At 39.7% G+C, this 14,594-nt stretch overlaps 1 protein-coding gene across 1 annotated transcript in view; it reads right to left on the bottom strand.

The window, feature by feature from the left end:
• Nucleotides 1-13,111: 13,111 nt before the first annotated feature.
• gabra2a (gamma-aminobutyric acid type A receptor subunit alpha2a) overlaps nucleotides 13,112-14,594 on the bottom strand; it is a 65,113-nt gene continuing 63,630 nt past the window's right edge. The window contains exon 11 of the mRNA XM_040137252.1: nucleotides 13,112-13,414. Coding sequence (XP_039993186.1) covers nucleotides 13,112-13,414 — 303 coding nt within the window. The remainder of the gene's footprint in view (nucleotides 13,415-14,594) is intronic.

The following is a 14,594-nucleotide window of genomic DNA, read 5'->3' as shown; positions in this document are numbered from 1 at the left end:
CACATCTGACAGATACAGATAGACTCTCCTTTGGTCTTGAGGTAGGGGAAAATCGGTGTTTTCCTCCGAACAGAATCATCCACCAGCCCCCATGACATTCTGCTGCTGTAGTGACACAGAGAAGTGCTTAAGGCTTATGGCAGAGCCTCTGGAAACACACACGTGAGATGCAGGTAGCTATAATCTAGCCAACCTGCTTTCGTGGCCAAAATGCACTCAATACGACAACTGGGTTACGCACAGACTCGTGAAAGGCAGACATAATGCTCAAGGTTGGTCGATTTCAAGAACATCTCCCGACAAGCAGAAGACCGAGGATTCCTCAAATCTTTCCCTCCAAGGCCGAGCTCAGACAATGAATGACCCGTTGTCCTATGACCACGAGCAGAATACAAGATGCCCTGTTCAGGGCCAGGACATGAGCCATTCACCCTGACTAACCGGCCTCCCCTCATCATGATGGAGACATCCCTTCCCGTTCACACGAATACATACACTTACCAAAGTCCGAGGAAAGCGAAGAGCAGCCAGGGCTTCATGGTTCTGTCCTCCACAGTTCTGACGAAAAGCCGCTTCATTCTCTCCTCCACGGCGGGGAAGCGACCTTATCGGTGTCTACGGAGGCTCCGGAGAAGTCGGATCTTTGTGTTGTCAGGTTGCGTCTAAATGCGGCCGATAAAGGTTAAATGCAGCAACGATCGAACGTGAGAGATGCGTCCATGGTGTGTGTGGAGGGGGAGGACGTGGCAGAGTGAGTGAGGATGCTGCCGGCGAGCTGGCTCGGCTCTAGCCCATCTGCAGTGCCGCTAACAGGCTGCTCTCACTGGCGTCGCTGGGAAATCTGTATTTCCTTTTTCATAATGGCGGAACTGATGCTTGTACCGGTGTATTATTTTTTACTGTCTTCACGCTGATGTTTATATATATCCAGGGAAGCAGAGCTCTCTGTGCAGATACAGCCTGCTTCACATTCACGCCAGCGGCTGAGCAATCCGTTCCTGGTGCAGGGGACAACCACAGGCTGTCAGCCTCTGAGCACTTTCAGTGCCTTGCTCAAGGGCACCGTGATAGAGTTGTGGGATGGGAGAGTGTCACATTCATTCCCTCCTGTACTACATGGTCTGTCAGTTAGTCAGCAGGGCCATAGCCAAGACTTTGGCAATACTGGGGTCGCATGTTCAAGGTGCCCCCTTAAAACCCACAGTCTCTGAAATTGTTAAATTATTGAATCAAATTTTTCTGTAGAAATACTGAATCCTTATTATCTTAAAAAAAAGACCTATACAATACTTTTAAAATACTATTTTAAAAATACTGTAATTATAAAATATGACCCCAAAGCAAAGTATCGTAGCAAAGGGTTTGAATATTTTTTTGAATGAGAGATTTCAATTTTTAATTTTTAATAATTTTCCAAAACTTTCTAAAAACATGTTTTCACTTTATTATATATATATATATATATATATATATATATATATATATAGGACATATATATAGTACATTTGTAAAGTGTTTAGACCCCTTCACCTTTTTCACATTTTGTTATGTTGCATCAATCTATACTCAGTACCCCATAATAAGAGAAAACTTTTTGCAAATTTATTAAAAAGTAAAAACTGAGTTTTCAGATACTTTGCTATGCACTTGAAATTTAGCTCAGCTAAAAAAAAGGGTCAAAGGAGAGTGGGTGACAGGATAAAGCTGAGCAAGCAGCAACCACCGCAGCAGATTGAGACAACTTTCAATCAAGCAAACACACCAAATTTACTTACTTTATTTAAAACTTTATATCAGTTTTTTAAATTAACCACAAGAAACACTGTTAACAGAAATCAAGGTAACTATTGAGACCTAAACTTCCTGAGGGGAAAAAATACTGTTACTGTTGCTAAGCAACTGTAACAATTTATTGTTCATGCCTACATAGCATGAAGAAGAGGATATGAGAGAAACCAATTTCAAGAAATCCCACTTGCTTTTATCTTCTCATCCAAGCTTCCACTCTGTAGCATCAGGACTTCTGCTGATAGACCACACAGAATTATTTTCTTTCAAATTCTCATTCAATCACCATTCATTCAAGAGTTTGGCTGAAATACATGCAGTACTGTATAGTTTGGTACAGTATGTGTGCTGAGAGTATTATCATTCACCCCTCAGATGATCAGGTTCCTACCACAACACCATTCATCGTAATGAGCTTGTAATAAGAAAATTGACAGTTTTTCATATTGTCAACAAATCCCCCAAAAAGACCAAAGGTAACAATGTGTTAGTCTGTTTTTCAGTACTTTCTAACTCCCTGGCTGTGGATCTTAGCTACAAACCCACTGGTGCCTAGTGAAGAGGAAAGTCTTTAAAAATGGCTCACAAATGTATGGTTTCATTTTTTCAACCAGTCTCAGTAATTTCCCAAACAGCTGGCCACCCAAGTTTATAGCAAACGTTACTCAAACAGAAGAAAGCATGCATTTGTTGGGGACTATTTTCAGCGGTGGATTAATCCACATCTGGTGCTGGAGTGAGTAATGGTGGCAGCAGGACTGGGTGTGTGTGTGTGTGTGTGGGACTGAGGCTAAATAAACTACAGCGTGTGTGTTCATGGTGATGAAGGAACATGTCGCCCAGTGCAACAGTGTAGCTCTTTGTGTGATGTGTTAGTATGATACTGTATATCAGGCTTCTTGTCGTTGGTTTTGGTTTGCACACACGATTTTTGACGAGAAGGAAACCTGCCGTATCCTTTAACTCAATCTTTTTCCTGATTTACATATTCACAATGTACGGTATCTAGAAATCTGTTCAAGGCCACAAGATATTGCATTCGCTCTCCTGCAGTCGGGCGGCACGGTGGTGCAGTGGTCAGTGCTGTTGCCTCACAGCAAGAAGGTTCTGGGTTCAAACCCCCTTTCCAGGGATTCTGGGGCGTTTCTCTGTGGAGTTGCATGTTCTCCCTGTGCCTGTGCAGGTTTCCTGTGGATACTCCAGCTTCCCACAGTCCAAAGACTGTAATTTCCCTGTAGGCATGACTGGTTGTTTGTCTTTAAGTGTCAGCCCTGTGGTAGACTGGTGGCCTGTCCGGGGTGTCAGCTGGGATTGGCAGCATAGCTAAAGGATGTACAGATGGATCTCCGCAGTCCAGCATTAAGAGCTGCTTGATCAGTGAACCCCTTGTTCAGTGCTTCTGATCTGGCAGTCACACGTGAGCCCAGCTTCTGGTTATCTTGTCTGAGTTAATGTTGCTGGGTTGAAACTATGCATCCAGACACTGAAGTCTGGTGTTTAGCCTCCATTTATTAACAGTGTAGAGATAATTGCTAGTTAAGAAACTAAAATTTTGATAACAGGCTGGCATGGCCCTTCAAACTGATAAAACCTGCCTTACTGATATGCTGGAAATATCTCATATGATTCCCTTCTGTCCCCATCCGATTAAATTTTGAGATAATAGTGTGTTTGCGTTATTTTATGGGTGCAATGCACATCCCTTCTTGCTGACTGTGGCTGCAAACAGCTAAGAGGTGAGAGAGAAGGAGAGAGGTAGATTATTCAAAAATGATAAAACCATTTGAACAGTCTCGCTTATCCCCTGGGCTGTAGGTTTAACTGTATTTCAGATCTGAGTGGTGCAGTGCTGCTGGGTATATGGCTCATCAGAGGGCTGCTAGGTAGCATTTTGTTTTACAAAAAGAAACTGATTCTGTCCAAGTTACAGTATGTAATAAGAGCAAGCTATTAGTGTTAATTACTCTGTTGAGTTCAAGTACAAAAGCCAGGTAATGAACGGGTATGTAATTCAGACATGAAAAATACCCACATTAAATCTGACATTTTTAATCCTGATGAGCTACTTTAATATATGCCTGCAATGATGCAAACCTGATTTATGTGACTACTACACAAATCAGACATGACATTAACTACTATGACTCCTCAGGCCGGAAGAAATCTGTGGGAAAATTGTGAAGGAATACTTCAGTTGAGGGACTGAACTCACAGGTGGTTAGAATTTTGTTTTATGGCATCAAAGTCACGAGGCATCACGGTGCGTATGTGGAAGCATATTAAAGGACATGTCTGAACAGGGCAGTGGCAGCAATGTCAACACAAATTTAAGAGCCTTAAAACTAACTTTAAGGTAAGATAGCTTTATTTGAACAGCAGTTTTCAAACACAGAGCAAATTCAAATAGCTTTACATATGGTGAAGAAATGCATTGAACAACATTTGAAATACAGTAGAGAAAGGATGACATGAGATAAATTAGATAAAATACCTGCGCGGCAGCTGGATAATTGATTTTCAAGAAATTGTTCCAGCCTGTGATGCCTCCTAAAGCCATCGCACATTGCTGTTTTTACAGTTTGTTTGCTTACGCTATAAATAATGTGTAAATCAGCTTCAGAGGTGTTGGTAGGTGACTTTGGAATGTATGCTAGCTGTTTCCTCCTCCCTCCAGACTTAACCACATTTTGACCCCAGCTCTGTACTTAGCACACAGAAGTGAGATATTTCCTATTTTCAATATAATATAGATTTAGCATATTTCTCAAATTGTTGACCTATTCCTTTAAGAGCTGGATGAGGTTACAGAGAAACCTGTTCCACACTGGCTGCAGATGAACTAGACGCACGTACATAAGCCCGATATCCACTCCTTCAGCTGGCCATAAATGTAGAAATGCCCTTTATCATCCAATTGCTTATCGATACTTTTGCCTGCTCCACCACTAGCGAGACCTGTTAGTGAAAAGAAGGGCAAGGAAGAAGTGCATTTTCACCGATTGTTTTGCATCCATGAGGTTCCAACAACACCAGAGCAGCTATCGTTAGGGGGACCGCACAGCCGTGGCTATTTATAGCATTAATTCATCATATTTACCTGAAAACCATCATTGGTGGTGTTATTTCAGTCCTCATTATTAAACTTCAGAGACATGATCAATGATCATCGTATCATAGTGCTCGTACTGACCCAGGCATGGCAGTGCTTTACAAGTGAGGATAAAATGAACAGAGCATTAACATGGTGGCTGGAATGTAAAAAAAAAAACTTGTAAGCAGACCATTGAAATGAAGTCTATAAAAGTGCCTTTGATTTTTCTTGTAGACTAGTAAAAATGGTAACTCAATCAGTGAAATTGGCAAACAAATCATCCTTCATTGTAAGATTATGTCTCTCACTTTAAATTTCTTCTCAATCTCATCATCTCACTCATATCTGTTTCTAGAAAACTGTGTGTGTGCCTGGTCTGAAGTATACGCAAGGGGTGCACATTCTCACTGCAGAGTTTTATTTATGTCCTGGAGATTGCATATGCATTGTTTATACAAGTGGGCCCTGGTCTGACCGGATTGCTCGTGTCAGCCCTCTTTAGTTCAACAACTGTCAATTACGTAGTTCAGTCAAAAATGCTTTTGTCCAGCTTTATTTTATTTAATTGGTCTTAAATTCATTCAGATTGGCTTTCTTAATCCTATATATACCTTAACTCAGAACTGTAGTCTTCATTGAACCTATAAGTTCACCCACAGCTCTCTTACTTTTCTGTTTAACTTCTGTGCCAGACTTGAGTAGTAGTTCTGTTGACATGTGTTGTCAGAAGTTGGTCAGCAGGCCGAGGCCACCGCCCTGGATACAAAAGGGTGGGGCGGATGTGACAGCGTGGAGTTGGGGGAGTCTGTGGAGAGTACTGAGATGAGTGTGGACAGCTCTAGCCTCTGGCCATGGTCGGGCCCTTAGAAAGCCTCTCCACCTCGGAGATCAAGACTTCCCTAAGGGACAGAGGAACCACTCTGTGTGTGTTTGTAAAAGGATTTGAATCATGCTGACAGCTGAAGTAATGTGTTTATATTGCAAGGTTTTGTGCATGTACATGTATGTTTGTATGTGTGTATTTTTGTGGAAAAAAAACACTTAATATCATTTTTGATATCGTTCTCACAGCCTATCAACATATATAGAAAAAATGGTTTCACTATCTCTTGTAGATTACAGTTTCAGGATAAAAGTGTCGAAGAGTTGAATTATAAAGTGATATGATCACTTGTATTTTGACTTGGTCTGTGTTTTTGTCCATAGCTGATGTGTGCAAAGCTTGTTGGGTTTGAGTCTTAGTGTGAAAAGGCAAATGACACCTACTGAAAGGATTGCTAGCAGTAGGGATAAGGTGATGCTGGTACAGATCAAAGGCAGGTGGAAGAAAAAGTGCAGGCGGGAGGGTAAATGTGCTGATGCGCTGTGGATGCTGTGCTGGGCCTGATTTTAGCCTCTTCAGCAACACTCGCCATTCAGCAAGACTCCACTCTCAGCGATGCTGTGGATCTGAACACTGCTAGGATTTGGATGCCTCATTGCCTGCTGACTTGTGTATGTGTGTGTTTGCGTGTGTGTGTGTGTGTGTGTGTGTGTGTACATTAAGGATATCTGGACACCTTTGTACAGAGGAATGTTAAATTGGGTTTTAAGTCTTACAGTGCAAGATTTTAGCCCCAGTAGCAGCAAAGTGTAGGATATTGATGTCAGTCTCTTTATGACCTTAGTCCAGATAATTATTATATCTTTACAACTACAAGTCTGACTGCCATGAAATCTGCATATATGTATATGTGTATATATATATATATATATATATATATATATATATATATATATATATATATATATATATATATATATATATGTATTGTTCCAAGAGGAAGAATCCTAACACTTTGGAAAACTTTCCTTTATTACTACTATCACGACAAAATTTTCCAGCTGTCAGAAGACGAGTTGAGGAAATACCAATAAACTCATCCCGGACCCTGTTCTCCAAACATAGTTTAGCTAATCCAGGCTAACATACTGTTATCAGGTTAAAATGATGACCCAACTAAGTGTGCTCTTTTAACGTAGTGTTGGGACTGACTTTTCATTCTTGGAGGTAATTATCTGGAATAACAGTGTGCTCTTATTTTGAAATAAAGGCAAAATTTGTAGAAAGTTGAAACCATGATCAGCATTCAAACGATTGGCTGAGTACTGACCATGTGATACCAGTTACATGAGGTTGATGTGTTGGGAACCCTCCCAGTATGCGCTGGGGCAATAAATGAATTAAGTCACACTTTATGCCTGTTTCTGCATTGTTAGGGGTTACTTTGTTCTACGTTGAGCTCCACATTGTTTCCAGTGAATGTGGTCAGACTAAAAGGACTATGGATATATCCATAAGATCTTCTACTCTTATCAACCTACTGCCAGTTTCACCCATTCACACATACATTCATAAAGCGCTTTTCTTTACGAACAGCACCTTCTATACACACATTCACACACCAATGATGGTTCAGTATCTTGCCCAACGACACTTTGACACTTCGACACTTCCCCGGCTTCCGGTTAGTAAACGACCCACTCTACCTCCCCTTCATCATGAATAAGTATGGGTAACTCTTCATTCATAAAATGTGATATTTACATCAAAATATCATATTGAATTCTCAATAACCTCTATGTTCTCATCTAAAATCATAGTATATTAACACTCTTTCATTAAATCTAAGCGAGCCATTTGTATTTTAAAATTAGTTTATGTATGGGGTTCACTCTGAATCATCTTGATCTTGATCCAGCTCATTGTCAATAAGATGTTCTATCGCAGGTTTGGGTTTAAGGACTTGTTGCTCTGACAACAGCTCCAGATTCATTTTAAACCAGCTTTGAAGAACCAAAAGAGTCCAGATGTCAAATCACCAACATTATAATCTGGAGAACTCAGTTATCCACGTACTAAGAACGTGTTACCAGTGTTGGTGAGTACATTTGTTCAATTACTGTACTTAAGTACATTTGTGAGGCACTTGTACTTTACTTGAGTATTTCCATTTTGTTCTTCCACTTTATACTTCTACTCTCCACTAGATTTCAGAAGGAAATCCCCCAGTACATTTATTTGACGGCTATAGTTACTAGTTACTTTTCAGATTAAAATTTTACATTAAAAAAATCATATGATAAGTTTATAAAATACAGGGACTTGTTAGAGGTTAAACCACATGTTCCAACCTTTTTGGCCTGTAACCTCTTATGAAGGATTGGTGTCTGGTTGGGTAATGTATCAGATGTCTACAAGTTGTTAGCAAGTGGTACTCTTTCTAAACAAGTGGTACTCTTTCTAAACTCAAAACTAACACTAAAATGTTAAATTGCCCAATGTTTCACAATAAGAGAAAAGATTATAGAAAAGTCAGAAATTTTGATCACCTGATGAACCCTCAAAAATATATGTGGTGACCCTTCAGAGGGACCTGACCCCTAGATTGGGGACCACTGGACTAAACTACCTAAATGCAGACAAAGTAGTTAAAACTAGTTCCACCTCAACCATCGAACAACAGTAAAATGCTGCTTAAACACTGATGCATCAGTACTCACAATGGAATCATGTCATGATAGTACTTTTTACTTCTACTTGTGTAAGATTTTTCATGCAGGACTTTTACCTGTAATGGAGGATATTTACATTGCTGTAGTGGTACTTTTACTTATATAAAGGATCTGAGTATTGATTCCTCTCAGGCTAACCCTGACTGGTGGAGATTGCTGGGGCCTTATAAAGCCCAAGGAGGAGGATGTGCTCGATAAACATAACGTCTTGTCACATGGTAAAGGCTGGTCTTACACATGGAGAGAGTAGGTAACATCAGATGGGAATGTCCTCCTTGATCTTTCTCTGGCTGCCTACTGACTCCTCTCTGATGAACTTTGACCTCTGTTCATGCTGTGGCTGCTTTTGGTCTGGTTTTCACAGACAGCTGATGTTGTCTCTCCCTGGATCACTACTCCCATTTAACAGACACTCAGCAGTTTACGCTAAAGTGAGCAGTAAATTGAGATTCTGGACAGGTGGGAATCCTCAACACTGGCATGTATAGTCACATGACTTTAAATTTTGAATTGCTTTGTGGGATTATTAGCAGAAAGCCATGCACATGTCATGGCCACTTGTGTTTTGTTCCGTTGTGAGATTTTTTGAGAGCATTAGAACAGAAATTTCACGTTCGCAATTCTGACACCAAAACAAAATGGGAGAAAGTAAATATAGTGATCTACATAGTGAACAGGGAATGATTTTGGACACAGCCGTTGTCTGTTTCTGGTGTTCATTCAGATCTCTCTCCAGGATCTTTGCTAGTTCACTAATGCGGTGTTCCCCATACTGTTACATGTGATGTCATGATGACATCATACACCACCACAGTCTTCCTCTCAGGGGATCTGGTCTCTACGGGGTTGTGCGAAGTGTTGCCTTCTTGTGACTCAGCACACTGAGTCGCCAGGGTGGCCCGATGGTGTACAACTATTTTCAGTAAGAAGCATTTCAGTTACATTTGCATCCTGCCATCCTTCCGTGGTTATATGATAGATATTTACTGTTAAAAGCACACATTTTTCCTTTGATGCTTTGGGTCATAGCAGATTTTTAGAGGAAGAAAATAAAGAAAGCCAAAAAGGATACTATCAGACTATTTGCATATACTGTGAGGGTAGGCTTTCAGAACTGTTGTTTTGGCATTGTGGGTCACAGTAGCCTGACTCAAGCTCAAGACATTCTGTAATTAAAGCGAAGAAGAAGCGTATTCATATCTGAGTGAGTAAAGTTTATTTTGAAAACAGTGGATTGTCACTTTCACAAGGAACACAAAGGAATTATAATATATAGGAAATGGAAATGATAAATATGTGACTTTGTTACCTTTGTTAAGTCAATGAGATACATGTATGTATTTACTGTAAACAGAATTTTCGGAATGTGTCAGACTTCTATATTCATTAATAGCAATTTTCCATCTATGTATCCATTTTCTTTAAAGAGAGAGGACACATCAATATGAACTTTTAGTGCGATAATGTGAAGAAACTGAGCACACAGATGAGTGATGGGGATTGATGTTCATAGTTAGCAGCAGAAGGGTGTGGTAGGATAGGCAGACATCGAACAGCAAGTTTGCTACACTAGGTTACAAACTGGGCCAGACTGGTTATGATGATAGCTCCCTGCAGGTCAGTGTGCCCATATTTATTTACCCTCCTGTGCTCCTCTTAGTATCTATAGTGTATCTATATACTCGAAGTTATATATCATATGAGCAAAATAATTGGGTGGGTCTGAGGTGAATCTTACGCCTATTCAACTCTTGGCAACTAACGTGCTTGGAAGTATCCAATCAAAGAATTAAAGGGAAAATATAGAAAATTAATGTAACAGTTCAACAAATAATTTACACAACACAGTTTTTTTCTAAGTGGAGGAACTGAGAAAAAAAAAAAAGTCAATTGTAATTACAGAAAATCTTTTAACCAGGAATTTCTGAGGGTATCTCTTCGTTTTACCCAGCTAAAAACAGAAAGACACTGATAATTGTTCACTTGTTCAATTGTTCATTTCAGTGAATATTATAAGTTTGTGATAGTGGAAGAGCTTCTTCATGCAACATTTGAAGAAGCACAAACAGTGTGGCGTGTGCGAGAAGAAGAAGAAGAATTCTCATCTAAAAGAGATTAAGTGGAAAAGTTGGTAAATCTAAGCACAGGGTTTACATGCATATATTTAGATAAGAAATATATAAGAAGTATTTTGGAAGGAAAAAAACATCGTCAAAACTTGGAAGTTTACACAAAGACTGCACGAAATTCAATGAATGCAGTATTGACACAGTATCCTCTAATGTAGGCTGAGACTACTAAAATGTATAGGTCCTTTGTTCTTGCTATAGTGCATATAATAATACAATACAAAAAATTATTAAATTTAAACTCTAACAAAACACAAATTTCATACACAGATCAATGTTCTCCCACATTTGTCATCTCCCACAATGTGACACATGCTTAAGCAGAGTGGGAAAAAAGTCTAAAAAGCTGTACAAAAGCTACAGAGTGAGCTGAAAATTCCATGGTAGCCCTGGATGTGATTGTGGTGAAGCTGTGGTGTGGAATAAGTTCCCAGCAAATATTTGGATGTAGGGTAGATGCTAATGTGACAGACCCAGACTAAGTCCTGCAAGCTCAGTTTGCCCAGAGAGGACTGTCCACTGTGAGCAGACTGAGGAGCAAACAGACAACAGTGGGGAGGGTTGAGGTGATGTTCAGTAGTCAGATGACAACACCCAACAATGCCAAAGCGTGGTGACCAGCTGCCTGTTCAACTTCCTACTGCCTCATGAATGCAGAAGTTCATTAATGACAAAACTGTTAAGAGAGCACACAATGCATTTTAGTGGTGGTACTCAATGTATTAGAACATATAAGAAGAGAAACTAAAAATCCAAAATGTTTGGCATGGTGAAATAACATTCAAACACAGTTTCTTCGGACTTCAATGTTATAGTAAAAAAGAAAATTCTGGAAGACGAATCAGCCGTTACTGACAGTTTTCAGGTGATTTGCCAAACTCACTGTAGATTTGTCATATGCCAGTTTCCCTCGCCATATATGGCACTCGACTTTTTAGGGGTCATCTACGCAAATTTGGATATTATTCCAGACACATGACTTTTTCCCCATGTTGCTGGTGTAGCTGTAACTTGTAAGCCTGTCACATGGTCACGTGTCACTGTTCCAGTGTCAGTGATGGAATTGTAAGAGCTGTGATGCGCAAAACTATCATTAGGACTAAATGTCCTTTTCTGAGAATAACTAATAATAACTAATGTTGATGCATGATGAACAATGTTGGATTATTATATCATACTTACATAGGCTTATGATATTTGTGGTAATGATTATAGAATATTAATAATCATGTTTAAAAAAACGCAGAATTTGAATACTGATTTGGACATGTCAGTCACCATGGCAAAAGTAGAAGCTTCAAAGCTTCAAGGCATTCAAGCCCTAACCTGAACAATGCTATATTTGCCATGACCATCCCTTACATAAACCAAGAAAAACTTCGAAAACATGGACAGGAAGTACTAGTAGTGCTCAGAATAATGAGAAGTTTGAACGTCTACAGCTCCATGACAGCTCAGCAAACTTCATCAGCTAATGAAGAATGTGTGATATCTTTGAAAGTGCCAGAACAAGCTAGTAGGTGGACCATGTTTTGTTAAGTTAAAGCATTATTCTTATTTTGCAGGTGGTAGGGAAAAACCCTTATAGATTGTTTGAGAAAGTGCTGACAAATTTAACAGTGCAAAAGGTGCAACAGCAAAAAGATTTGGACCTGTCTATAGTATATAGTTAATAAGGTTTAGCTTTTCCCAAAATTACAAGATAAAGGCCTCATAATTAATAAGAAACAAGCTTAATATTTTGTAAACCCTGTGAAATCTGCTAGCACCAAGCAAATTAACAAATAAATACAAAAATTAATGAATACACAAATATCTAAAAAATAATTCTGACAGTGTGGTAAGCAAAATGGATTTGACAATATTTCTGCAACCTAGACAAAAAAAATTTGACCTTTATAATTTCAAGCCTGTTTAGCTTGAAGTTTCAGAAATTCAAAGGTCATAAAACCTGTATAACTGACATTTTGACAACATTGATATATTGTCACCTTGTAAGGGCTAATATGTTAGCAAAGAATTGCCCATTCACACACACACTCTGGTTTGGTCTCCACCAACTCCAGAGAAAAATAAGAGGCTCTGTAGCTGCTAATGCTCCATAGTGTTCACAGCAGCTGCCTGCTGCTGCTGGAAATGAGGTTGATGACCAAAAGTGTAAAGTTGGTGGATGTAAAACACTGAGCTGAAAGAGGCTTAAAAGCTCTGTAGAGCTGAGGGAAACTGTACAGTTGGCAGTAATTCTCTGTGGGTTTGTCACTACGAGTGAGACCTTACATATTACAAATAGTTGTTTGATTAATTGTTAATATAAAAATATTGTTTCCTTTTCCCTTTCAGTTTGGGCAGCTGAAACTACAAGTAAAACTAAGATAATGACATAATGGCAGAGTATCCTTTTTGACACTTACACTCGTAATGTGAGCTCACAGGTTTATTATAACCCAGTTATGATGTTTACCTGCATTGATCCAAAATGGTACTCTGTAAAGAAAAAGAGAAGAGAAAGTCCTGAATTGGTTGTGTGTTTGGAGTGAGTCCCTGCAGTTCATTTGGAAGGATCCAGATCTTTAATGACTGGTTCTCTGTTCAGGTAGGTGGCCCAATAGACCAGGTTAAAGCTCCCAAACAGCACAGGAAACATGATGCGGGAAATGCGGTCAATCTTGCTAACGCTGTTAAAGGTTTTCTTGTTCTGCTCGGGCTTCATCTCTGCTGCGGTCTTGTTGGTATCGCCCAAAGCACACTTGGAGATGGTGGGGAGCGTAGAGTCTTTTGTAATGTTGGGAGCGTAGTTAGCCACAGCTACAGCATAGGCATTGTTCTTCTTCATGATGGATGCTTCCTTTTTCTGCAAGGAAAATGCCTCAGGGTTAGAGACCTTTTGAAGTTAATTTTACTACTTTCCGTGAACACATTCACTGTGTCTACATTTGTACTGTACCTTTGCTATAATGGCTAGTATGATAAAGTCAGCATAATATGCATTTGGCCACACTTAACAATACGATAAACAATAATGTGAGTAGTTGCTGAGGAACTAGTGAGGAATGAATCAGGAACGACATGATAATTAATGAATCGTTAATAACTCATTATTCCAGTTCACAGAACCAATCATTACCTAATTATTTATTAACACAGTATTTCCCAGTTTGTTCTCTAGTATCCTATCATTATTCAATTAAATTCAATCCAATTTTATTTATATAGCTCAAATCATAGCAGAGTTTATCTCAGGGCACTTTTCCTGTAGAGCAGGTCTAGACGGGACTCTTTATAGTTATTTTTACAGAGACCCAACATTCCCGCATGAGCAAGCACTTCGCAACAGCGGCATGGAACAGCTCCCTTTTAACAGATAGTGGGGGGGGGGTCTGCCCTAACCGGCTGAGTTGAAAGAGAGAGAGAGAGAGAAAGAGCGAGAGAGGCAGAAAGGGGGGGCATAGCACAGTAGATGTATAACATAAAGATGTGTAACAATAATGAGACTAATGATAAAACTAATAATTATAATAATACAGGAGAGAGAAGAAGTCAAGTTTTAACAAGCATTGATGACCTATGAATGCGTGCAGATGGAGAGGAAGAGGAGGAGAGAGGAGCTCGGTGCATCATGGAAAGTCCCCCAGCAGTCTAGGCCTATAGCAGTATAACTAGGGGGTAGTTCAAGACAAGCGTGAGCCAGTCCTGACTATAAGCTTTATCAAAAAGTCAGGTTTTAAACCTACTCTTGAATGTGGAGAGGGTGTCTGCCTCCCAGACCAAAACTGGAAGAGGGTTCCACAGTAGAGGAGCCTGATAACTGAAGGCTCTGCCTCCCATTCTACTTTTGGAGAGTCCAGGAACCACAAGTAGTCCTGCATTCTGGGAGCACATTGTTCTACTGGGGTAATAGGGTACTATGAGCTCTTTCAGATATGATGGTTCCCTACCATTAAGGGCTTTGTAGGTGAGGAGGAGGATTTTAAATTATATCCTAGATTTTACAGGGAGCCAATGCAGAGAAGCTAACAAAGGAGAAATGGGAT

This window comes from Xiphias gladius, chromosome 10, assembly GCF_016859285.1.
Source record: "Xiphias gladius isolate SHS-SW01 ecotype Sanya breed wild chromosome 10, ASM1685928v1, whole genome shotgun sequence".
NCBI classification, from domain to species: domain Eukaryota; kingdom Metazoa; phylum Chordata; class Actinopteri; order Istiophoriformes; family Xiphiidae; genus Xiphias; species Xiphias gladius.
This window is presented reverse-complemented; position numbering and strand designations above follow the sequence as displayed.